Source organism: Wyeomyia smithii, chromosome 2 (genome assembly GCF_029784165.1).
Source record: "Wyeomyia smithii strain HCP4-BCI-WySm-NY-G18 chromosome 2, ASM2978416v1, whole genome shotgun sequence".
Taxonomy (NCBI): domain Eukaryota; kingdom Metazoa; phylum Arthropoda; class Insecta; order Diptera; family Culicidae; genus Wyeomyia; species Wyeomyia smithii.
The window spans coordinates 84,700,125-84,727,684 of record NC_073695.1 but is presented as its reverse complement, the minus strand read 5'-3'; the positions used below and the strand labels follow the sequence as shown (position 1 = coordinate 84,727,684).

The following is a 27,560-nucleotide window of genomic DNA, read 5'->3' as shown; positions in this document are numbered from 1 at the left end:
CCCCGTTCTTAGATTACATTGTATTATATTACGCTATACAGTAGGCCTGGCCGTTGACAAGAAAAATGTATGGAAATCATTTTCTTTGAATGATGGATATCATTTTCCAGGATCCTTTCAAGTACTGGCTGTGTTAGTGTAGACTAGACTAGACATTAGCCGTGAACGGGGAAATTTATAGTACGAAATGCCTGCAGGAAGTCGCATCGTTCATCAAGAAATACCATAAAGGCGAAGACGCGGTATTCTGGCCGGAACTGGCGTCGGCCCACTACTCGAAGCGATTGTTGGAGGAGATATAGTGGCTGAACCACCGTCGGCGAAACTGCCGAACGTCCCCAGCTGCGTCCCATCGAGAATTGCAGGGTATACCTAAAGCGTATAATCTACTCCAACAATTTTGTCGTGGAAACTAAGGACAACAATTTTGTCGCGGAATTGATAAATAAAACGAAGAAAGAACTCAAACCAATGCCTACACGCATGTTTTCGTCCGCCATGGAGAATGTTCCTGTTAACAGCCGGAAGGTCGCTCACGAGAGCGTAGAATTATTTTTGCAGGTAAGGTATTATAATGACCTTCCATGAGAAATTTATCAAACTCAATTATCTGTTTTAGTTATTTTTTATCACGATAATTTTTTTAATGCAACAGTATCTGTTATTACTTGACAGGAGAGGAATGCAGGCTTCACATTTCTCCTCAGAGAATCACTAGAGTGTAGGTGAAAATTGCTTTTTAAAAACTTTTGGAATCGCTATTTGTTGTGCCAATACTTTGTACTAGTGAATTACAAGGAAACAAAGCTATTCACATGTGTGTATATCTGAGGATAGGACAAAAATTCAAACCTTATTGCTTGGTAGTTGTTTGGTAATATTTGGTATTATTATTTCAAAAGTTAAAACTATAAAAATCTATCAATGCTCAGTTTTTACTAGAAAATTATTCTGAAACTACTTCTTCTCGTTACTTACAACTGAAATAATTGCGTTAAGTAATGCCTTCTTACAATCGCGACCGTTTTTGTCTCGTTGATACTACAATGTTTTCTTCGAGGAGAAGTTTCCAGTTGCTTTTTTCAGCTATTTTTACATTACCGGTGAACAGAATTTTGTTTGTCCGTCATCATTAGATATGTTACTACTCAAGGTAATGTAAGTTAAAGCATGCTTAAGTAGGTATATACTGCCGGTACCCGGATAACTGTCCCATAATGAAAAACAACATGTTGAGAAAACGGCGAATTAATATTATCCAGGAATTTTCGGATTTCCAGCGATTACATCCAGAGCCAATGACCATAACAGTTTCATGGAACCACAAGTTTATCGTTGAGAATAAAAAACCATGGATGGAATTGGTTTTACGTTATATAAATTGAAAAAAAAGACAAAATGGGACAAAATATGCGGGTACATTTCAGAAGTACTCGCATATTTTGTCCCATCACATATAAATTCAACCAGCAACCGGCAGTATCATTGGCAACGTAGATTGTACTACAGAAAAACAACATTAGTCTAGTTAATAAAATGACATACTTCTATATGCCTAAAATAATCCGATATACACTAATCTGGAGCGACATTATATGTTTGTTGTTTGTACTACTATGCAGTGGGACTGTAATGCGGATACTTTCAATATGGGACAAAAACAACTTGGTATTTTTTCCATGTTTTTCCATACAAAAGCATCAATTCTAAAATTTTTCCAGTAAATATGATAACGATTCCCGATGATAACTCAAAAGTGACCAAAATCAATATAGGACAGTTATGCGGGTACCGGCAGTATACTACTCTTCGTATTTTATCAATGTTGCCCAACATGGGTAACAATTATTCAACACATATTGAGAAACGGTGAATTTCGTTTTGAAGACCGCGTCAATAGTCATATCGAATACTTTGGTACGCTTCTTAACTGTTTCTACAAGGGAATAACAGTCTCCTATTTGAGGGTTTTCATCATATTTGTTTTCACTGATGTGTAGAACTGCCCTGCCAAGAACGTGTGGGCACTCTCAAAAAAAATTAAAATAAGTTCCTCGACCTGACAGATTTTGAATTTATCTATAGTATCAGATGAAGAAACAAATGGATGGCGCAGTTATCCAACCACATTGTGACGTGCTTCTCGCTACAAAATCATTCAATCATTCTGTGGAAGCACGAGAGAAGGCCATTTGTAGATCAATTAGAAACGGATTTGTTCTCAACGCAAGCCTAGCACTGGAATCGATTTGCAGTAGTTTGTTTTTCATCACCGGTCGCAGGTGGCTATGTGACTGATTTGCTATCATTGTGGCGTAAGAGTAATCGCATATGGGTCCCAGCTTATGATTTTTAACATGATTTTATCAAGATTTGATATTTATGCACCCTTTTTACGCAAAAGTATTTATTTGCCATTGCAGTAACAAATTCTGTTGACAGTCTTAATTTAAAAGGCATACGAGTGCAAAATTTCTCCTAAAACGTTACGATTTTTAATTGCTATTTTCTCATCATCACAAAAATGCAAATGGAACGGATTTGCCATGAGCGGCAGAGTATGTGTTGTTACTTGACAGGAGAGGAATGCCAGCTTGACATTTCTCCTCAGAGAATCACATGCGTGTAGGTGAAAATTTTTCACTGCGAAAACAATTTCTCCTACACTAGTGCGCAAATTGACGCACTTGCTTCAAGAGAGCAACGAATCATAAACTGAGGTGAGCTTTCTCACACGAAAGGACATCACGCATAGTTACTACACTACAGAGCTCACTACAGTGCTTTTACAGGGTGTCTCTTGAGCATTTAGCAAATGAGGAGATCATCTGGGTGCAAAATTTGAACTTCAAAAATCAAAAACAGCATCACTCACGCATTCCGCATCTTATTCTTTCACGAGAAAACTTAAGTTTTCACTTTATTATATTATATCAGCAATAAACTCCGCGGTGTACTGCTGTGTATTCTTACTAGAGTCATTCACCGCTTTTGTTTCGTTTAGCTGTGGGGAGAGTAGCAAGTGTGTTTATGTTTTTGTGCGAGTGGCAGAAACACAGTACATAGCAAAAGAAAACAGTTTGATGCAGAAAAATGCAACACGCAGTGCAAATGTTTGGGAAGAGGTGCGCGGTGAACTTTAACTCCACATTTTCCACATATTGAGGATAATAACAGTCATGGAAGTATGTTATTGCTTTTTTTTATAGCGATTTGTTTACAAAAGGGAGAATTTTTCGTTGGGCGGAGTCCATAAATTACGTAACGCTCATAGGGGGAAGGAGGCAACTTTGAGCGTAATAACTTGGTATATAGGGGAGAAGGGGAGGTAGAATCTGTGTTACATGATAAAAAATAACCGGGAAGACGATAATTTTACTCCAAATACGAGATTTCTATTGAGTAAGTTTTTTTACTGCGTTACGTAATTTTAATGAGAGGGTAAGCGGTAATATTACGTTTTGTTACATAAGGGAGGTAGGGGTAAAATACAGAGTTTTTTTTTGCGTTACGTAATTTAGAGTTAGGTTCAATATGATAATTTTGTAATCAAGCAATTCCCGCTGGTATCGGACATAAAGTGGTTCAAAGCGATTCAAGATATGTTTGTTGCATTTTTTTCTATAAGGGGAAATGTTGAGTAATGAATTATTGATTTACAAATATGTATTCTGAATTTATATTATGTTCTGTTATTAAAAGTAACATTTCAAAACTATTACATGTATTTTAAATTTTATTCTATTAATTGATTATAATTGCTCTCGCATTAAAATCGTAAACCCACTTGTCAAGCGAAAAATGTATGTAAATAAATTTGAAACCTAAGCTAAGACCAAACTTAATGACTGAAAAATAACTAATTGTGTTGTTAATGCATTAATGAAATTGGACATTATTGAACCTTTATGTCAAACACTGTCGAATGCCTTTTCTATGTCAAGAAGAGCAACGCCAGTGAAATAGTTTTCAGATTATATTATGCCGAACATTAGGTAAACTTTGTATACTTCTTATATATCTCATTTTTATATAATCCATGTTTTGGACACTGTACATTTCTTTTTTTGTGAGCAATATGGTATATTGGTTTGAGTAACTCCATAAAAAAAATAAATTTAGAAGAATTTTGGTGTGCCTAGTTTTCAGTTTACGAAGGGTGCATCAATTTGATTTCCCAAGTGCAGTTTCTTTACTAAAACAACGTAGGCGTAACGTTAGTTTAAACAACTTCATTTAAGCAGTGGTTAGTTCTCAACGGGAATTGCTCAATTTCGGAATTTATAAAACACAGATTTTTGATACCACGGGAAGTCAAATTCAATTGATTTAAGGGGTTATATACCTTCTTGCTCGAGAAAAAAGAGCATGGTTTGGAATTTTTAGGCGTGTAGCACATTTTTTATTGCATAAAAATAGAAATTTCCTAAAAGTTCCGTTATTCAACAACAACAAAACACATTTGTTCATAAGAAACACAAATTATATAAAGAATAATGGCCGTTTCCCCGATACGCCTTTTTTTGGCAGAGATTTGCGGTGTTTACGACAGCGACGCAATAGGTCAACTGACATAAAAAAACTCATATTATTTCATTAGTTTAGCAGTGTGCCGGGTATTTGAACGATCGTTTTTATAAGAGTTCTATTTTCAGTGCAAACGGGAACGTTTGTTTTCCCCGAAAAAAATCATGTTTTGAGCGCTGCAAATTGTATTAATTTTTTTTCGGCAAAGTTAAAGTTCGTCTATCAAAAATCGATCGTTCAACGACCGGGGAGTTTTACAACAAACATTTAAAAAAATTAAAGAAAATCGGTTCAGTAGTTTCACCGCAATCGTAAACACGGCAAAGTCGATTATCAAGCCAGCTAAGAACGCGTATTCTTCCTCCGGAGGAAGTTCCTCGTGAGTCTCGATAGATTCCGCTATAATAGACTCATAACGCTTCCAATCAATATTACGTGTAAGGTCGTAGGATATATTGATTGGGTTCGGGGGAGTTGAACCATTAGCAATTGATATAACGATTGGAAGATGATCACTACCGTGGGTATCGTTGATTACTTTCCACTGGCAATCTAACGCTAGTGATGTCGAGCAGAGGGATAGGTCAAGCACGCTTTCACGTGCTGGAGGATTAGGTACACGTGTCGCTTCCCCAGTATTCAAAAGTGTCATATTGAAGTCGTCGATCAAGTTACAAATTAAAGAAGATCGGTTGTCGTCGTACAGCGACCCCCATTGCGAACAGTGAGAGTTAAAATCTCCCAAAATCAAAAAAGGTGCGGGAAGCAATTCTGCTATATCAAGGAGTAGCTTCTGTTCAATCCGCGTGAATGGGGGAATATATAACGAAACAAGGCAAAGGTCTGTTCCATTCATATTCGTTTGAATGGCAACAACTTCAATATTCGAGATCGAGGGGAGGTCGATTCTGAAAAAAGAATAGCACTCTTTGATCCCTAGAAGTACCCCTTCGCCGTGTGAGTCTCGATCTTGACGAATGATGTTAAAATCGTGGAAATTAAGTTGGTCATTTGAATTGAGAAAAGTTTCACAGAGCGCGAACGCATCACAATTGTATGTGTTTATCAAATGTGAAAATAAATCAAATCGGGGGATGATACTTCTGCAGTTCCACTGTAACACAGTGAAAAAATTCCTAACCTCTTTCGACGTATTAGTCATCGAAAGATACGATAGCTGAAATGAGGGGCCAAGTTGCTGTGAGTTGCTTCAAAAAGGTTTTCACTGTAGGGAGAAGGGCGAGAAGAATGTTTTGAAAGGGATCTGGTATGTTGAATGTTTTAAATATCCAGTCCACAATATCAGAGAATTTTATGAACCCTGTTTCTTTTATGTCTTCTGATCGAGAAATGGGTGCACGAGGGGTTTTTGGTGCCCCAGGAAGCGGTGGGTACTCCTGGTTTGATTTGAAATTAAAACCGGGGGGTACTTGCTTCGGTTTTTCTTCACCGCTTCTTTTTTGTGTTGTCTTATTGGTCATTCCGCTAGGGGTTATCTTACGACCCTTGCGAGAAAGATTAGGAGAGTTGAGCATTCTCCTCTTCCTTGATCCCTCTGGCAAGGCATAGGAACACCCTTCGACGGGATCGTCAGATGTACCCTCATCAGTTGGCAAGAAGGAATAGATGTTTCCTGTCGAGGGTGGCTCAGCCCTCTTAAGCATTTATGCAAAAGAGCGCTTTGATCGTTCCTTAAGGGAACGCTTAATTTTTTCCTCGCGCTGTTTGTACGCGGGACATGCCGGAAGGTCATGCCGAGTTCCCTCGCAATAAAGACACTTTTCAGTATCCCCACTGCAAGCGTTCTCAGCATGATTGCCTCCGCACTTGCTACAGCGTGCCTTGTTGCAGCAGTAGGTGGCTGTGTGACCTATTTGCTTACAGTTTTGGCAATGCATGACCCGCGGTACGAACAGGCGTACAGGTAGACGAACCCTGTCCAAGCGGACGTAGTTCGGCAGCGCGGATCCGGCGAATGTTACTCGGAAGGAATCCGAAGGGAGGAATTTCTTCTTCCCTTCTTCGATGGATACTGAATGCAATTGCTTGCAATCCAGTATCTTTACACTTTACATCAAGGGGTTGTTGTAACAGCCAACTCCATGACGCAAAATGTCATCGACAGTGAGATTCCCCTCGGTAACCACACCGTCGATTTCTACATCCTTGGCAGGGATGTACACGCGATACTCTCTCGTGAAGAGCTCGTAGCCAGCAATTTCGTTTGCTTGCTTCAAGCTACTCACGACAACTCGCAGTTTGTTCGGCTTCACCTTCGTAATCTTGGTTACGGCCGAAAAATGTTTTGCCAGGTCTTTGCCAATTTGAATAATATTCAATGGCTTCTTTATGGGCCGGAAAAAAACAACGTAGCGGCATCTGGGTAAGCTTTTACCCGTACTTCCGGTACTTTTGGTACAGGACATGGCAAAGCGGAGGGCACAGGGGAAGGTAGGGGTGAGCTGATGGGAGAAATTTCAATTCCTTCCCCGTTTGTTTCCACATCCAGGAAAAGTTGCACCTGCATGTCGTCCATTTTGCGGGAGCATTACGCTCTACCGCACACAGACGATAAATATTCGAATATGGGGGGGAGGGGGGGTTCAAGTAGTTGATATTAAATTTTAAAAACAATTTTTCAATCTACAATGGATCAAATAAAAAAAAAACAGTAATACTAATACTAATAACAATAGTAATAATAATAACAATAGTAATTGTAGTGATAATCTACTATATAAAAATGGAATTCCGTAACGCTTGATCTTATTGATATTATTCCCTCAGTCTCTGAGGTGTACAGTACTCATCATCATTTTGAATCGTTCTAAATCAAAAATAATAAGCGATTGTAGGTTTTTTAACATGAAAATGTTCGCTGATGTTCAGGAAAGACATTTGAGAAAAAATAATAGGTATCTAATTACTAAAACTTGAGATATTATTCACAAAACTACGCAAAACATGCTAAATTATGACTTTATGAGCTAAATTTGCCTCTAAACCAAAATTCAAAGCGATGACATATGATTCTTTTTCCACTAAAATGTTTGTTGATGTTCAGGGAAGAAATTCGAGGAAAAATAACTGGTATCTGATTATCAAAACTTGAGATATTGTTCACAAAACTACGTAAAATGTGCAAAAATATGACTTTTTATGCCTAATTCGTCTCCAAATCAAAATTCGAAGCGATGACATGTGATTCTTTTTCCATTAAAATGTTCGTTGATGTTTAAGAAAGACATTTGAGAAAAAATAACAGGTATCTAATTACTAAAACTTGAGATATTATTCACGAAACTACGTAAAACATGCAAAATTATGACTTTATGTGCTAAATTTGCCTCTAAATCAAAATACAAAGCGATGACATATGATTCTTTTTTCACTTAAATGTTTGTTAATGTTCAGGAGAGCCATTTGAGGAAAAATAACAAGTATCTGATCACTAAAACTTGCGATATTATTCACAAAACTACGTAAAACATGCGAAATTATGTTTTTTTTACTTAATTCGTCTCCAAATCAAAATTCAATGCGATGATATGTGATACTTTTTTCATTAAAGTGTTCGTTGATGTTTAAGAAAGACATTTGAGAAAAAATAACAGGTATCTGTCTGGTAATCAAACTCGAGATATACTTCACAAAACTACGTGAAACATGCAAAATCATAACTTTTATGCTGAATTTGCCTCTAAATCAATCGAAACAGTAATCTGTGATTTTTACTATAATAAAATGTTCATTGTGTTAAGGAAACATATTTTAGGGAAAAATAATAGGTATCTGATTATTTGTCTGATTATTTGAAATTTAAATATTTTCCACAAAACCACATGAAAAATGCAAAACCATAATTTTTTAGGCTCAATTTGTCTCTAAATCAGAATTCAAGGTGATGACATGTGATTTTTTTCAATAAAATGTTCGTTGATATTCAGGAATGACATTCGAGAAGAAATAATAGTTACCTGATAACCGAAAATAGAGATATTATTCACAAAACTAAGTAGAACATGCAATATCATGAATATTTGGCTCAATTTGTCTTTAAATCCAAATTCAAAGCTAAGATATATGATTTTGTTCCTTTAAAATGTTTGTTTTTGTTCAGGAAAGACTTTTGAGTAAAAATAACAGATTTTTGATTACTGAAAATTGAGATATTATTCACAACACTACGTTGAATGAGCAAATTCATGAATATTTGAACTCAATTTGCCTCTAAATCGAAATTCAAAGCTATAATATGTAATTGTTTTTCATTGAAATGTTTGTTAATGTTCAGGAAAGACATTTGAGGAAAAATAATAGATATCTTATTGCTAAAAGTTAAGATATTACTTTAAAAACTACATATGTTTGAAGATGATTTTCTGCATACAGAAAAACACATTGAATTACTCTTTTTGAAATTTATAAATATTATACAAATAATACATGCAAAATTTTGACTTTTTAGCATGAGCTTAGTTCGCCTGTGTTTTTTTTTTTCAATAAAATGTTCGTCGTTCCTTCAACATCTGCAAATATTTTCTTGCAGAAGAATTTATGTTTTAATTTACACAATTACAATTTCTGATGTTTTTGTAGTTTTGTGAATAGTATCACATTACGAGATTCGAAATACTTTTTTGCTTTTTCTAAAACTAGATTTTGGGACATTTGGCTGGAAGAAACGCCCCATTTCATTGGTTTAATCTTTTTTTTTTTAATTTCTACGTAGTTATGTGGATTAAAACGTTAACTTCTTCTCAGACGTGTTCCTTGGACACCAACAAATATTTTCGTTACAAGAATTCAAATGTTATTTCTTTAGATATGATTATAGAGGAGAACTAAGCATGAATGGTTACGCTAAATTCTTCTTACTTTGATTTCTTTCTTCTGAAAGTTACATAAAAAGAGGTTTTACTGTGAACGATTGACGAATATCCGGTTATCACCCGAGTGTGGTATATTCGGAACTGTGATGACCCCACACAACATTTTCCAAAATAATGACTTCTGGTTTCAGGAAAATAATCTAAAGTGGTATTTGGCCAACCAGTTCAATACTTCCGAAACTTTCAAACTACATATGCCATTTTGAAACCCGAAACGGCGACTTACAGTTTCTGTAAAACATCCCCAAATCCGTATTTCCGTTTTGTGCGTTCTCAGAATGTTAAAATATTTAAAAAGATGATGGACGTATAAGATGTGAAATATTTTTGAAGTGAGCTGTGCTAATAATGCAATGAATCATAAAAAATGATTTCTAATTTTGAAACTTTTGATCCCGAGCATCGCTGGGAACGTTCAGCTAGTAATAATAATAACAATAATAATAATATCAATAATAATATTAATAATAATATTATAACATAGTGATAATATTGATAATAATAGTAAAAATTCTAGAGGTAATACTTCACCGAACGTCTAAGTCACGACCTCACGGCTGATAGTTGGATTAATCGAGTGTCTCCGCAGAACAAACAATGACGATCCAGCTTCGTGTTGTAACACAGTGGCCGTATCTTACACGCGACCTTGTAGATGCCACTTGTAGTTGACTTCCACTCGCTCGATCGTACGGTGGTCCGTGCTGCTAGCGGGGTAACAGCGGTGCGGGAGAGTTATTTTTGCTGATATATCAGCTGCGTATCGAATCACTGGCGGGGTAGCCTGCCCCTACCAGTGTGCAGATGTTTCTGCCGATATACAACAGGCTATTGTTAACGCGCAACACAAGAACTAATCGACAAAAAAACACCCGTACGATAACTCGTGTATTGTTATTTTGCGAACTCAAACGGAGATAAACAACTTGCGTCTAATCGAGACGAAAGCAAAACAACGAATGGTTGTGTTGTTAATGCATTAATGAAATTGGACATTATTGAACCTTTATGTCAAACACTGTCGAATGCCTTTTCTATGTCAAGGAGAGCAACTCCAGTGAAATAGTTTTCAGATTATATTATGCCGAACATTAGGTAAACTTTGTATACTTCTTATATATCTCATTTTTATATAATCCTTGTTTTGGACACTGTACATTTCTTTTTTTGTGAACAATAAGGTATATTGGTTTGAGTAACTCCATAAAAAAAAATAAATTTGGAAGAATTTTCGTGTGCCTAGTTTTCAGTTTACGAAGGGTGCATCAATTTGATTTCCCAAGTGCAGTTTCTTTACTAAAACAACGTAGGCGTAACGTTAGTTTAAACAACTTCATTTAAGCAGTGGTTAGGTCTCAACGGGAATTGCTCAATTTCGGAATTTATAATACACAGATTTTTGATACCACGGGAAGTCAAATTCAATTGATTTAAGGGGTTATATACCTTCTTGCTCGAGAAAAAAGAGCATGGTTTGGAATTTTTAGGCGTGTAGCACCTTTTTTATTGCATAAAAATAGCAATTTCCTAAAAGTTCCGTTATTCAACAACAACAAAACACATTTGTTCATAAGAAATACAAATTATATAAAGAATTATGGCCGTTTCCCCGAAACGCCTTTTTTTGGCAGAGATTTGCGGTGTTTACGACAGCGACGCAATAGGTCAACTGACATAAAAAAAACTCATATTATTTCATTAGTTTAGCAGTGTGCCGGGTATTTGAACGATCGTTTTTATAAGAGTTCTATTTTCAGTGCAAACGGGAACGTTTGTTTTCCCCGAAAAAAATCATGTTTTGAGCGCTACAAATTGTATTAATTTTTTTTTTTCGGCAAAGTTAAAGTTCGTTCATCAAAAATCGATCGTTCAACGACCGGGGAATTTTATAACAAACATTTAAAAAAAATTAAAGAAAATCGGTTCAGTAGTTTCACCGCAATCGTAAACACGGCAAAGTCATTTTTCGAGAAACACCATTCCGAGAAAAACGCGTATAAAGTTTCAAGTTTAGTTTATGCGGCCGTGACGAGGCGCGCTGGAAATTGTTATAAATTTCTCCCTATTGCTCAGATCTTCATAAAAAATTGCAAAAATGTTTTAAAGATGTTGTATTTAAAGATAATGCAAAAAAAAAGTTTTTAACCTTTTAAGTTTTGAAGGAATAATTACAGTGGTAAACACAGGGTTTACCCTAGAGCTCGAAACCATTCCCGTGATATCTGTTTTCATAGACTCAATGAGTTTCCCCGTAGGCAAACGTCGGAAGGACGAACCCGGCGAGCAATTACTCTGCGGCTTTTCGACGCGCTTCTTCATTGAATAGGGGCACCAAAATGCACAAGAATGGTTAAAAAGCTATAATCTTTCATTTTTCCCAGTTTGAGCTGCATCAATTTTTTTTTCGCTTCCGTCGGCCAGTGCTATTTCTAGTTTTGTAGTTGTCACAAAATATCTCCTGATCTCTGACAAATTGTTCTTCAAATTATTGAAAAAAAAATTGAAACCAGCTTGGAATTTTTAAAAGTATTTCAATGATATCAGTTTTACACGGCTAAAATAAAAGAAAATCAAAACATGCTATTTTCGCAAATTTAGTTTGGAAGTTTCGGGCACCATCAAAAAATTGTATGTTTTTTTCTAGTCAGAAAAACAATTTTCTATAACTCGTTCATTGTAGTAGAGTTCAACGATTTGGAGTTACAATTTTTCAAAGACTCCACCTGCTAATACGTATAAAAGCAAAGCAAAGCCCTGGTGCTACAATCCGATTCGGAACTTGACCTTCTGTTTACTATACACAGAGTTCGCAGCCAACCGTTAAGTGTACAGGACAATTGCGGGGCTAGCGCTACGATTCTAATACGTATCTAATACGGCTAATGCTAATACGTATACGCTGTTTTAAGAAAGTCAAAGACTTACTCAGAAAGGTTTACATACCTGTGAAAGCATGTTGGAATACTATAATATTCATATAAAAATTTTTACTGGATGCGATAAAAACTGTCTAGTTCAATCGCGTTTGGAATACAACCTTCTACGAGTCTTGAATTGTTAAATACATAAAACAATTATGGTGTGCACCACAAACCATCGTTTTGTTCTAGGAAGCAGCGTACCATTCTTTGCCACAGCGGACGGTATCGCTATGAATATAAAAATGCTGCTTTATGCAGATTAAAACATCCAGCCAGCGCTGTATATCTCAGTAAAAGCTATGAATAGCACTACAAAAAATAAAAGCTTTTAAACAGTACAAAAATTGTTAACTCTGGGAAAAGATTTCTGCTTAGAGAATCGGTGAATTGCAAATATTTCAGATTAATCGGAACTGACTTAACTGGTGTTAACCGAAACATTATCCAAGCCTGGTTTGCTTCTCGCGTTTTGAATTTCCATTGTTCGGTCAGAGCAACCAAATATTAATTGAATCATACAACCGCAATCTCCTACGGTTGGCCGAGCTTTGTTAGGATTGTACTAACCGATACAGGCAGAGCCTAAACGGTATCCTCTTATGCCAAAATACGCCATGCCGAACAAGGGTATCACCTTTAGCACCCGATATGTGTACGAGGTTCATCTCTATCGCACCTGAGAGCAACCACAGAAATAGCATGATGCTTATGGTTGCTTACAGACTTAGCAGCTTTCGGTGCTCGATACAACCACAAGTCATCAAGTAACTAAGGAGGCATTCACACATCAGCTACAGCTGAGCCCACCGTGCCTTCACCACCCATACACAAACTGCTATGAATATGTGCATGCATAATTAGCTCATCATCGTCTATGCTAATGGTGTTTCTGTCTGCGCGCTGCAAAAACGACATCTCCTGAAGCACACAGGTGGATGTGGCCATAGCACGGACGTCGGGAGTAACAGTGAGCTCGAAATTCAAGTAGGATAATTCGAAATTGAATATGGTGACAAACAATGGTTGCGATGGGTTAGTAAAAACGGACTATCTTAGGGGAGTGGCAATTTCGGCCGATTCGAAAGCAAATCGAGGTTTAACAACCGCTACAAAGGAAGATTGCAGGCTTCCAGCATAATTTCAGTTTTGTGTTAATTAAGACATTGGATGTAATGCCGAGTACCATCGGACCACTGTGAAAGCTCTGCTAGGGAATGTCCATTATTCTAGTCGTTTGTTAGCTGATCACGTAATGGGCCACTCGAATTCTGTAATCAGTGTAATGATGATCGAGATTCAAGGCCGGTATAGAAGGACTCAATTCTATAAATATAATAGTGTAGCTTATCTGTTTCCTTGTGACTGAAAAAAAAACTTTGTATAAAGAATAAACTTTTGATTAACTTATTAACTTTTGATAAACAAACAATTTGTTGTACCAGCAATGCTGTACCGATCTGGTAAAGTTCTTGTTTAACAAGAAAGAAAACACTTCAAAAAAATCTGAAAATGATTTTGAAGCATTTTCGTTGGTTTGGTTAACTCGAATTACAGTCTTTCTGATGTTAAAACAATAGAAGCTATGTCAATAGTCTCTCTCTCTATAGTCAATTTTTAATGAAAACGCTTTTCTATTATTATTATTTTACGATTATCGTAAAAAATTGAATCCCGGGTACAAACCCTCTTGGTTTATTTGTATCTCTGTTATGAGGAGTTATTAAAAGAGGCATTAACTTCTACATAAATTCAATCTAGCAATGACAGTACAAATTTGAATGGAAAAAAATAACTCTATCTGAGTGGTGTGATTAGAAGGACTAATTTGGATCGAATGCTCAAACCAAAACATTAGTTTAAAATTAATTAGTTTAAACATATCTTACAGACGTGAGCAAGGTAAAGTGAGGTTGAGCTTCTCGGAAATTCGTCGAAAAAAGCTTTGTTCTATCTCAGCAGCTTCGTTAGAAGGAAGAACCCTTGCGGCCGGGTCTAAGCTAGTTATTTAGACAGATAAAATGGAAACCTTTTCTTTCGCATTGGATTCTAGGAAAGCAAATGTAAACTTTACAAGGAAAAACGAGCTCCGGCTAAGTGGCGAAGGCCGGATGAAAACGGAAACCTGTTATTAAATTCGATAGGATCTTGTGGGTGCGTACGGTCTGAACGGTTGTTGGTATTGATTTTTATTATATACTTGCTCACACTTTCCGTTTATCGTTAGAGCATTTATTGTAGTGATCTCCATGGTCTCATGAAATATTTATGCCTATATTAAAAAGGTAAACGTTGACACTGTAACAAACAAGGAAGGTATGCTAGGAAAATATTTAGTTTCGTATCGAGCCATTACGGCTCGTGTTCAGTTTTATTTCTATCGCCCATCATCTTTTTTTTCCTATACTGAGAAACGCTTTATCGGTTCGAAACAAAGCAGGGATCAAAATTGGCACTCAAGTTGTATTATAGAACGTAATACTCTATTATTTTGTCTTTTTATTGTATTGTAGAACAAAATTCGTCATTCTAGCTGGAATTAATCCATATTATAAGTGCACAAATAAAAGAGCTTCAGAACAATTGGTCAAATTTGTAGAAATGAAAAATTGAAGATACTTCACGAGAGACTCGTGCTTTTTTTAAACCAACAAAAGCGACGAAACCAACATTAACTGTAAAGACATCCTCTATTTACTTCAGCCTATCATCTTGGTACTGGTAAATATGCTATGAATATTTATGAGCAACGAGACTGATCTTTGGTTCAACTAGAGCAGCGGTTCTCAACCTTTTTTTGTTCGCGTACCCCTTGGCGATATTTTTCATATCGATTGTACCCCCTGGCTTGGAATGTTTTCGCAGAGTGGGAGAGAGTAGTGATAGATCATGTTGCGTTAGTTTTGTTTAAGTTTCAAATTAAACTATGGTTTGGTTGATTGCTACAGTAATGTTTTAAGAGCAAGATTGAAAAACAAATGAAGTATTTTAGAGTAAAATTGCTTTGTCCGCCATTACTGATTTTTCTTTCGCGTACCCCCTGAAGGCTTTCGAGTACCCCCAGGGGTACGCGTACCCCAGGTTGAGAACCGCTGAACTAGAGGATGTCTGCCCCTAGGTCCAGTAAATCGATTGTAAATCGTACGACATAATGGGAAAATAAATGCAATAGACGTGACAACACCTATTGCTCCCGAAAGCTACATTATACTTAAAGTGCTCAGTTAGTAACGAAACATAAATGAGCTTCAATACCACCATCTGTATGTTACCGCTCCCCACTTCCATTTAGGCCGAACGCTGTCGGTGTTCCTCTTGTCGGATTTTTCAGTGAAATGACCCACCGATGAGCTCTGAAAATCAAAACAAAGGAGTATTATTGCAGATTTTGTTTAGTATTCATTTTCCCGAAGGGGTGCGCTGCTCTCATACAGCAAAACTAAATTGAAATTTTGTATGTTCTATGCAAAGCCAAACAAACGAAATACTCCACGTTTTGAGGCGCTGTTCTTGTTTTTTTTTTTTTTTTTTTGCTTTTTCCGGTATGGAGTGTACATAAACGGTAGGCGGCGCTGCAAGCGTACCTAAATTGTCGGTGATTTTTGCAGGTTCGCAAAAACTTCGAAAGTAAAATTTTACTCATCCTTCTCAGAACGATCCGCTGAGTCTCTTTTCCTTTGTTCTGATAGCAGGAGAACATGAACTTTGAGTTTTTATTATTAACATCAAGATGGCCCCGAAAAAAAAAACAACCTTTGCTACTGACATTTCAGCGAGAGACAAAACGTGCACAACATTTAAGTTGGCCTTGTTGCTAGCACTCTTCATGAATTAGTTTGACAGATACTGGAAACTTTGTTTACCCTCGGGCATTGTAGTTTAGTTCTCAGTTTCAGCAGACCATTCCAATTGTGATTGAAACGACCTTTGATTGGGTTATTCAGCTGTTCACGGATTTTTTATTTTTATATATCAGCTAAAAGAGGTTAATTTTCTGAGCAAAACGTGATTTATTTGAATTCTAGAGAAACATTTCAAAAGGTCCTATCTGCTTTGAGCGATTTTCTGATCGATCACTTTCTCTCAATCACCACAACCCACAATGGTCCAGAAACCAAATTTAGGAGGAAATTTGGGTCTAGAGCTCTATAGCAATGTTTTAAAGAAAAACTTTCTTCTACAAAGTTGTTACATATGATAATGCGCTTATTGAAAAATTATCCAAAATTAGGGTGACCAAAATTTTCGAATCAATCAACTATCTAACTTTTTTATCCTTGAAGATAGAAGAAAAACTTGTTCTGCAATGTTATAGCTCCAATAATTTCAAGTAACTTTGTAAAAAAAAGTTTTTTTCTATCTTTGAAAACAACCGATTTATATTGAAAAAACACACTTTGCGCTCTAACTTCTTTACTTCAAATTTCACCTTTAAACTGCCATTGAACGACTTTCAAAGCTTTTCAAGAGAAGCAATTTGCAATTCTGATATCGCCAATAACTCTATTCTACTCAAAGTTATTGATGTTTTTCATCAAAAAACATGCGTTTTTCATTTGTATGTCATTCATTTTGGGGCAAACATAAAAAACATCTCTTGGTCTCATTTTGAAGGGCATGCTTGACTCTATAAATGGAGGAACTTTTAGAGATATGTTATTTTTTAAATTTGAGTAAATTAAATTTAAAAACAAGACGAAAATTTCAATAATTTTATACATTATACATATAAAAGCACCCAGATTTATGTTTTGGTATTTTTTCCTATACCTAGACGTAATTACCTTTAATTTGACCCAAAAAGATCGAAAATCGATCAACTGGTTCAAAAGTTATGAATTTTTTAAAAATTAAATACATCGAACACAGTCATTTTCTATGGTTATATGCATAATGTATAAAATTATTGGAATTTTCGTCTTGTTTTTAAATTGAATTTACTCAAATTTAAAAAATAGCATATCTCTAAAAGTTCCCCCATATATAGAGTCAAGCATGCCCTTCAAAATGAGACCAAGAGATGTTTTTTATATTTGCCCCAAAATGAATGACATACAAATGAAAAACGCATGTTTTTTGATGAAAAACATCAATAATTTTGAGTAGAATAGAGATATTGGCGATATCAGAATTGCAAATTGCTTCTCTTAAAAAGCTTTAAAAGTCGTTCAAAGGCAGTTTAAAGGTGAAACTTGAAATAAAGAAGTTAGAGCGCAAAGTGTGTTTCTTCAATATAAATCGGTTGTTTTCAAAGATAGAAAAAAACTTTTTTTTACAAAGTTACTTAAAATTATTGGAGCTATAATATTGTAGAACAAGTTTTTTTTATCTTCAAAGATAAAAAAGTTAGATAGTTGATTGCTTCGAAAATTTTGGTCACCCTAATTTTTGATAATTTTTCAATAAGCGCATTATCATATGTAACAACTTTGTAGAAGAAAGTTTTTCTCTAAAACATTGCTATAGAGCTCTAGACCCAAATTTCCCCCTAAATTTGGTTTCTGGACCATTGTGCAACCTATTAAACACCTTTTATGACACGTTATTTGCACAAGTTGATAGAGGAGGGATTCTTCTAGCCTTCTGAAGGAAAACAATGCTTAGGAAAGTTACTAAAGTTAGACCATTACTAAAATGAAAAGACGCTCCGGAAAAACGATGAAAGCAGATAGGACCTTTTGAAATGTTCATCGAGAATTTTATATCACTGTCTTTCGATTTTTAAATGAAGGATAATAATCGCTCTAAATCGCTACAATGACAGTTGGTACTCTTTTCTTCCTCACCTTTCAACACCACTTCAAAATGTTGCTTCCAACGCCTCTGCAGCAACTCCTTCCGCTGATAACTTCTGGATGTTCTGACGTATCTTCCTCTCGTTTCTAGATTTAAATACGTTGGACAGCCGGGCGAGAATCTTGCCTACCACGAGATAGTGATCCGAGTCGATGTTTGGCCCCCGTTAGTGGTCGAGTGTAGGCTTTCCCTATCAATAACGGGACGAAAGAACTGCTCTCGTACGGCTTGTGCGTTCATATCTCCGATGACGATCTTTATGTGATGTTGTGGGCACTCTCCATATGTTTTCTCAAGAAGCTCATAGAACTCCTCCTTTACGCAAACCTGAATTCCCTGTGAACGGAGAACCTGAATTCCCTGTGCTTGATCCTTGATGCGCATAGACGGTCATAAATAGACCTCCACCTAATGACACACTCCTTTTTGTTTCCTAGTAGCACGGAACCGGGGGTCGCTGCCACTGTAGTAGATTTGGTACTTACAAGAAGTGCCCGCGGTCCGATCAACTGCCCGAAATTCAGGTTGGCTGCCACCTCCACTGTTGCCTTCCGTAGCTCTTTGGCCAAGATATCCACACGTGCCGGTTCGAGCAGAGTCCTAACATTTCAAGTGCCAAGTTTCCAATCGTTGTTCATTCTAGTTTGCCTAGGTCTATACCGATTGCTCCGAATCGTATCATTGTTTGGATTGTTCGTAATATGTTCATTTAAAAATGCTGCTCTACTAGGCCTGCGATGCCTAGTCTCGCGATGGGGCTGCCATCTTGGGTGTAGCTGGCGAGACACCACATTTCATAGTTCAGCCGTCCGCTCCGGCTCAGTCGCTGTTTGAGCCTAACCTTGAGAACAGACAAACTGTTATCCAAGGAGAACAACTCCTGCTTCCCTGTCAGCATATGACCAAGTTCCAACCGGTTCACCGATCTTCCCTTGGTTTCTCTTGTCCCAGTCGGTACCACGTGGAGGTAGGGATAGGAGTCGCTGGGCATTATAAACTGTGGTCTATTTTATGTTAAATAGTACCACGGGTGTACTGATGTTTGTAGTTTGTACGTATGTTGTCCCTCCTGGTTTCTTGGCTCTCTAAAGGAAAGACTTGAACAGATTCAGATTCAAGATTCATGAGAAAAACGACTTTACTGTATTGGGATTCCGCGTAAACGCGCTTTTGATCCTGATCCACTAATAGAACATCCATTCTGACCTTTGTGTAGTTTAATCACACGACTTACCGTTGACCGCACGATTCCTAGTTGTTTTTCGATGTCCCGATTAGAGAGTTGAGGATTTTCCAGGTGCTTGCACAAAATCAATTCCAGACGTTGCTTTTCGGTAGCGCTATTTTCCCGATTTTTGATAAACTGACAGCGATGAAAATACAACATAATCGATGCACTCTAACCTTCTTGTACCCAAGTTTCCAACGGGTAATTTTATACCGCGTTTTTTACGTGATGCAATTTGATGTGGAACACTCTCTAATACCTATAAATGAAATGATGGTAAGAAAATTTTGTTGGTAAATTTATATTAGATTCTACAGAGAGCGAAAGTGAAACAAATTAAGATGAAATAAATTATTAACAGTTAACATTGATGCTATGTGTTCATTTTACTCACATCGAATAAATGAGGAATGCACCTAGTAATCGGATGTACCTATGAAATGTTCTCAGTGATTATGAAAGTATTGCAAAGAATCTGTAGTGTTATTGCGAAAAAATTTGTTGAAGAATATTTTTTTCTTGATAGTAGGCCGTGCTAAAAAATATTCTCATCTTTTTTGTCATATAATCGTGAAAAATTGATTTGAACATTTTTTGATTCACATCAACATTAAAGCATAAATAAATTTCAACGTAGTACGCGTCTTATTATAATAGAGTGCCATTTCGAAATAACGAAAATAGAATGAAACGGCAGAATGGAAGATTTCAAATGCTTACAAATTTGTTACCACTGAACGAATTTTTAGTCATTGATATCTCGTTGGATTCAATTTTTCCAGTTTATGAAAACAATTTTCTGGAAAAAAATTTCATAGTAAATATTTAATGGGTTTAGCGGCTTAATCAGTCCGTGTATACTAGCAAAAACGATTTGTTTTTTCTTATTCCGACAGTTTCGGTGACTTTATTTCACCTTTTTCAAGGAGTAGAAAGGATAATCGTTCTATTGTTATTGTTGTTGTTCTATCCTTTCTACTCCTTGAAAAAGGTGAAATAAAGTCACCGAAACTGTCGGAATAAGAAAAAACAAATCGTTTTTGCTAGTATACACGGACTGATTAAGCCGATAAACCCATTAAACTAACCGTTTCAGTCGTCATATAAACAAATTCAGAACCATAGTAAATAGCAATTCAAGCACCTCTCCTAAAGTATCTCTCCTAAAGACACTAAAGTATTTAAAATATTTGACTTTGTAAACGGTTTGCTGATGTTGTTGATGCTTCGTTCGCTCGAGAGCACAACGACACGCCCACCGGAAGTATAACTGTTAATAGTCACAGATAAAAGCTAGCTTGCGATTATTTAGTATTCATCCGATCACTGTATCAAAAGGATGATTTACAGAAAACCAGATCGACTAGTAGCAAGAAGACTTGCCGCAGCGCAGCAGGCGACGATTTCATGTTTATTTTTTAGCGCATCAAAGTTATTCAACTTAAGTATTCATTATTTTTCTGCCACTCGCCAGAACGTTCCTGATAGAGATAAAAAAAATTAAATTCTCGCTTTTCTCCACAGTGTAAACTTTTTTAACGCAGACGGTAAAAACAACAATCGAAAATGTTTCAATTTCTCCACCATTTCCCCGTTTCTATCTTTATACTGTATTTATATTGCCTTCATATTGTGACACATCAATACCATTCTTTTGTTTAATTTATCGTACGATTTTTCCAAGTAAACTACTCAATAACAACAATAAACAATTTTCAAATATTGTTCAAACTAGCTCGATAGTTGAAAAACGATCGTATTATGTGAAAAACAATTCTGGCGTCACTTTTTAATAGCCAATGTACAAATTGCCTGAATACAATGCGCAGTACAGTTCAACCTTTTTTACATTCTTTCATAATACTATATCCGGGCCCCGCCTCCTTGTGGCTTTTGTCTTCTCTGTAGGTATTTAAGAAAATCGCAAGGGTTTATTTTATCACTTCACCATTTATTCGTTCACTGACTTGCGCGCGATTGTATATTTTCAAAATCGGCTCCAGTTCACATTGATTCTTTATGTTTTTTGTGATAACGTTCCTACGACGTGGGTGGTAAACGTAGAGAAAAAAAGCACAGCCAGTCCTAAGGCTGCTAATATCATGGTCAGTACCTACTGATCTAGCGTTTACAATGAGCGATTCTCGCTGAAACCAGGCAACTAAGTGCACAAGGTCTTTCGAATTTGATATAAATGCACATATTAGTTAGGAATAGAGAAAAAATGATAATGCAGTTTTTGTTTGATTGAATTTGTTGATCCCTCGGTCACCAAGGGGTGAAATAGTTTCTAGAAAAGTGGAAATTTTAACAATTAATGATGTTGTATTTGAGCTATATCTCTGAAATTCGTTATGGAACCCGCTACAAGTAGCACTTTTCTGTAAAGTGGAATGATAGGTCTTTCATTTGGAGTAATCAGAATTTTGGCCGCCATCTTGGATTTTATCAGAAAAATGCAATTTTGAGCGTGTTCGCAACTACCGATTTTCGATCTGAGACCAGCATTGGAAAGCTGGGAAAAAATGATATAAGATGCAAGAAAAAATTAGGTGAGCATCAGTGTTAACCTACCAAATGAACGAATTTTCCGAACGAAGTTTTAAAATATCCAATACATTCCGTGCAACCGTCGTAGTAGCCATATGAAGAAACTCTTCCCTCCAGTGTTATTTTTTGAAATGCGGTAAATTTTCGGATATTTATGAGTTCAGAAATAAATTGCTGAATAAAACTAGTGCAGGTTAAGAATCAGTATCAATTAGTTCGAAAGAACTGTTCATTTGAAGGCACTTTTAGTAGTTTATACTAGGCACTTTTAGTAGTTCATTGAGAGTATGCTTAGTTCTTTTTCTGTCCCTAAGGTAAATTAGTATAAGTAAAATGAAACTTATTAAGACTATTAAGACTATATCGAATTTTAATTTAAAATCGGCAATATTACCAATCTTAAACCGAATGAAGCCATTGTGTATGCAGATTTTTCTGAAAGTTAGAGGGTGACGATTCAAAATGAGATTCAATTTCTCTATTATACATAGCAAATTGTCATTTTTCATCCGATCTACTACTATGCCAAACGGGTTTGACATCACAAAACATTGATCCTCCTTTTTGGACCATAATTCTGTGCTTGTCTTTTGTTGCTTCGTGCGTTCACACTGACGGAAAAGGAAGTGGGTCCAAAAATAACTTAACTTCACCCACAGTCCTTTCATGAAAAACGATTTTCACATGCATGTAGAGTGAAATTTTCATGCCATAATCAATATTGAACAATATTCAATTTGCTCCGAGAATTAAAATAACCCACGAAAAAGAACAGAAATAAATGCTAATAAAAAAATAAATTCTAACATGCTCGTGTTGCATATATTATTCTCACTAATCTTAATGCAAATAGTATGGGCATACTAGTTGCATAATTACCTAATTACGATATATATTGTTATAGTAGGGTTATAACATGCACATCCACTTGGTCTCAGCATATGGGTACTACGATGATTGCACGGAATGTATTGGATATTTTGAAACTTCGTTAGGAAAATTCGTTCAATTGGTAGGTTAACACTGATGCTCTAATTTTTATCTCGCCTTTTATAGCATTGTTTCTCAGCTTTCCAATGCTGGTCTCAGATCGAAAATCGGCAGTTGCGAGCACGATCAAAATTGCATTTTTCTGATATAATCCTAGATGGCGGCCAAATTCAAGATGGCGGCCAAAATTTTGATTACTCCAAATGAAAGCTCTATCATTCCACTTTAAAGAAAAGTGCTACTTGTAGTAGCTTCCATAACGAATTTCAGAGATATAGCCCAAATAAAACATCAAGAATTGTTAAAATTTCCACTCTTCTAGAAACTATTTCACCCCTTGGTGACCGAGGGATCAACAAATTCAATTAAACAAAAATTTCATTATCATTTTTTCTTTATTCCTAACTAATATGTGCGTTTATATCAAATTCGAAAGACCTTGATTATCATTTTTTCTCTATTCCTAACTAATATGTGCGTTTATACCAAATTCGAAAGACCTTGTGCACAAAGTGGCCTGGTTTCAGCGAGAATTGCTCAATGTACCTTTCTCCGGAAGTGTTGGAATTAACGGGGCGCACAATATATAATAGAACGTAAATCATCCTGCAAGTGCTAGTCCGCAATGACAAGAAACTGAACGAGCTTCAAATTGTCCAGCAAAATGTTCTTCCGAATTTTCATGCTCTTCTTCCTACGAAGAAAACAGGAAAAAGGGGATTATTCGATTGATTCCCAGTTTTGTAGAAAGTTTTCCCACTTGATTTTAATTGAAGCAGTTAATGGGCTTTCACCTCTCAGTACTATACAATACATGTGGGTTTACTATTAATAGTATAAATGGACGCAATCTTTGGATTATTATATACCATTTCGTCTCTTGGAATGTCCTTTCACCAGTGACGTATAGTTCTTTACTGTAGAACTACTTCCGGGGAATCAGCAGGCGTTGAAAAATGAAAAAAGTGACAGTCAGTATTCAGACAGTTTGCCTATCTATCTCTTAGCGAATACGTTGAAGTGTTCGGAATTTGACTCAAAGCTGATTTTTAAATTTTACTTGTTTTAATGTACAAAACGTGTTTAAACCTTTAAAAATAGCACTTGCAACAACAATAAAATAACCAACATGCTTAACCTTTAAGATCGATGATGAAGCTCATTTTTCGTCGATTTTTCAGTGCAAGAAGTTACATCATAGCTTAAGTGTTCGAAATTTGATGCAGTACGGTACTAAAGCCCTGTTTGGAATTCAAAGCTAAGTAGAAATCTCATACAAAATTTTCATTTTTTCACGCGCGTGGAAAATGCATCCTGCAAAAATTTCACTTTGCTTGGAACTGTGAACAAATTCGATCCAGCGAAAGCGAAGGTTGTGGATTCCTTTTTTTTTCACTTGGGCTTACTTTTTTCACGCATGCACACACTACACTGAAAATAAATCACACGATCATCCCAAATTGTATGGAAAAATTGAACTTAAAGAACCGACCATGTAAATTTTGTTCATTTGCCCAAAATAATAACTTGCGCGAAATTTCAGCTTAATCAGACATGATTTAAGGGTGCCTCAAGGCGCTTAAAATTTCAGTGTTTTGACAATCGATAATTAACATTTCTGATAGAAAATTGTGTTTAAGATGCCTAAAAATATTAAAATGACTTACTTTTGGTTTGGTAAATCATTTTAATGTTTATAAAGCATGTTGAACCAGATTTTTTATTAAGGATGTCCATTTTCGAGGGTCACAACATCAAAACTTTGAACACTCGGAGGCACCCCTAAATCATGTCCGAATGAGCTGAAATTTTACACAGATCATTTTCTAGGTCAATAAACAAAATGTACATGGTCGGTAACATGACAATTTTGTCCGTAATATCTTGGCCCAGCAGCGGAACATATTCAATATGCTGCTTACCTATGGCGATGGAAAACCATCAAACAACAAATCAGTGCTTTTCATGCAAAACATTCTAGCTTAAGTTAGATTTTGTTTCAGCTCGTAGTCGGCAGCGAGGATAAAAAATTTGCTTTTAGTTATTAAGATACTTTAGAAAGTAAGCTACCAGATATAATTGGCGCCGTTAAACATTGAATTGTATTTGTGCCGTGTCAAATAAACTATAGATGAGGAAAAAAATAACATGACAATTTTCGCTGCCACCCTAATATCGACCCATATCGATTTTTTTTTTTGGAATTCACGGTATTTTGACGTGTTTTGGTATTTGATGTGATTCAACATTGAAATATTAGTAAAAGGAGATTAATTCCGGTATGCATAACATAGCAAACCGAATTGTAATACACTTGATTTCGTGCTGTGAACTAAACCGCAAGTGTATTACACGTAGATATGAAATGTTTCATCTATTAGCACAGATGTAAGTGGAATCCACTTTGCAGTAACGTGTTGGTTTTAACAGTGTAGTATAAAAAAAGAAGCAGCTGGCAAAAACTTGACCTTTCAACGCAATTATATTTTGTCAGTTGAAGCGTAAACTCCAGAATTTCGCTTCCCTTCAACTGTAAGCTGCAGGCTGGTGAAATACCTGTGTGTTCCACAACCCGGTTTCACAACAGACTTCGCTCGTGAAAATTCACGCTTTTTCACTTGTCAAATTTTTCACTCCGCTTGGAACTGTAAGCTTTGCTTAATGAGGAAAACATTCTAAAAAAAATTCCCGTTAAAATTTCAGATCCAATCACCAGGAGCGCTGCAAGAAAATTCACAGTGCTTCCAGGTAATAAATGACGCTGAACGTTTCTTCAGAAAATATATCTCAAATGAATGCTTTGAGGGCTAGTTGAAGCCAATCTCTAAAAAAAAACATTGAGTCGATCTATAAGCAATACCTAAATAATAAATATGTTTGAATTAAAATAATAAACATGAGTTATTTTTGTTTCAATCAATTTCAGCCAAATTGCATTCACGACTGACGGCACAGCAGCAGAAATCGGCCAGCCAATGGAAAACAAATAATTCGTGTGACAATTGCGTGAGTGTGCACATGTGGGTATAATCTTGTGTGAAGAATGATGATACGGTGTCTGCATTTAATGGAAAAATAATAATTATCGTTTCGCGACATAATTACATCGTAACAGCGCGATTCCGCTCGAACAACAATGCTGAACAGTGCCGGAAGGAAGGTGTAAGAAAAAAATCGCTTGGGAAATTCATGCACTGAATTGAAACAGAACGAAACTAGTCGAAAAAGCTGCTCCACAGGCGGTTGCTAAATTGCTCACCCTCCGCGAACTACAAAACACGCGTTCAAGCGAAAGCAACGCGTGAAACGGGATAGGAGAGAAAAGTTGTATCCTCGTAGCTTTGTGTCTGATCCGTATTGTGGCGTATGAGATTTCTGCCAGCCCGATAGAGCAACTCATCGTTCCAGCACCGGTGTCCCAGGAAAGCCTTTCAACATTCCGCTTTTCCAATTAAATGTTATGCCGGCCGCGACCATGTTTTCCAAGTTCAAAAGCAGCAGCACGAGCGCCCCGCCGCCCAACCCGTACGATAACAATCCGATTACGCAGTACTTTGAAATTGGAAAACAGGTCGCTTGCGCCGGCCCGGAACTGGTGTGGAAAATTCACGAGGGCTACCGGAAGACGGACGGAAAGGTGAGTGCGATGAATTCGTTTGAACAAACTAGCCATTTGTGCGAATATAATGGGAGCGATTGGAACGCGCAGTTCCGGACTATTGTTAACTGTAGATCTTTTACCATTTCTTTGTGCCGATATTTTCGTACCAAACGAATCAGTTACTGAATCAATCCGATTGCTCTACTCAGGATAGTATTCAATCGCCGAAATAGCTTAAATAACAGTCCATTATGGTGTTTGTAATAACATTCTGATAAGCGGCCGACTCTTGTAACGTTTATTTCCTTTTTTGTTCGATAACGTTGAATTGTATTAACAGATTGCATCATACAAAAAATATGTTTTCAAGATATGCAACCTTAAATCGAGCACTTCGGAATGATGTTCAAATAACATCAAATGCGCCAATATACCAATATAACAAACTGGCTCTCTCTCTCTTCCGCGTTGTATTCACATCTGTCTTCCAATGACCTAATGTCTTGTATTGATTATATTTTCATCTCTCAGGCTGTAACAACCCACTGTAGAACGATACAACAAACAGTCATCACCATGTTATCAGTGCAAAAGTTTAGCATAATAGAATAAACCTGGCGATCTAACAGCAAGTTTTCTCCCTTAAACTATCCGTGTTTATTAGTCTCATGACTTTAATACACTTGCTTTCTTACGCGTTTTCAAGGTTTATCACAATCCTTGACGCCTAAATATGGTTTGCATTCCCTGGATGCAAAAACAAAGCCATTCTTTCAACCGAAGCTTCCTGTCGGCAGAAACCGCAACGGAAAGTTTTGCGAGAAATAACACTCTCTCTCTCCCTTGCCGGAACCATACTCGCTACTGTGGCCGTGGAAGTCGCGGCGAACAATCTTTCTCGATTTAAAGTCAATTAAAAGTTTTGTTTGGAAAATAAGCAACTTTTGTCTGTCGCTGACGGTATAGTTTCGATTCGGAAGCCCATCATCCCAGCCGATTTCACTAACAGAAAGAGAGAGAGCGAGCAATGGAGAAACAAAAAAAATCACAGAACTGTA

At 36.5% G+C, this 27,560-nt stretch overlaps 1 protein-coding gene across 7 annotated transcripts in view; it reads left to right on the top strand.

Moving 5' to 3' along the window:
- Nucleotides 1-27,560, top strand: part of LOC129725190 (SCY1-like protein 2) — a 331,670-nt gene that overhangs the window by 56,793 nt on the left and 247,317 nt on the right. For all 7 annotated transcript variants that reach the window (XR_008728031.1, XM_055680719.1, XM_055680721.1 and 4 more), the window contains exon 2: nucleotides 25,828-26,538. Coding sequence is in view for 6 of the 7 variants with exons in the window: in XM_055680719.1 (XP_055536694.1) it covers nucleotides 26,362-26,538 (177 nt within the window). In the remaining variant the exon portion in view is untranslated. The remainder of the gene's footprint in view (nucleotides 1-25,827; nucleotides 26,539-27,560) is intronic.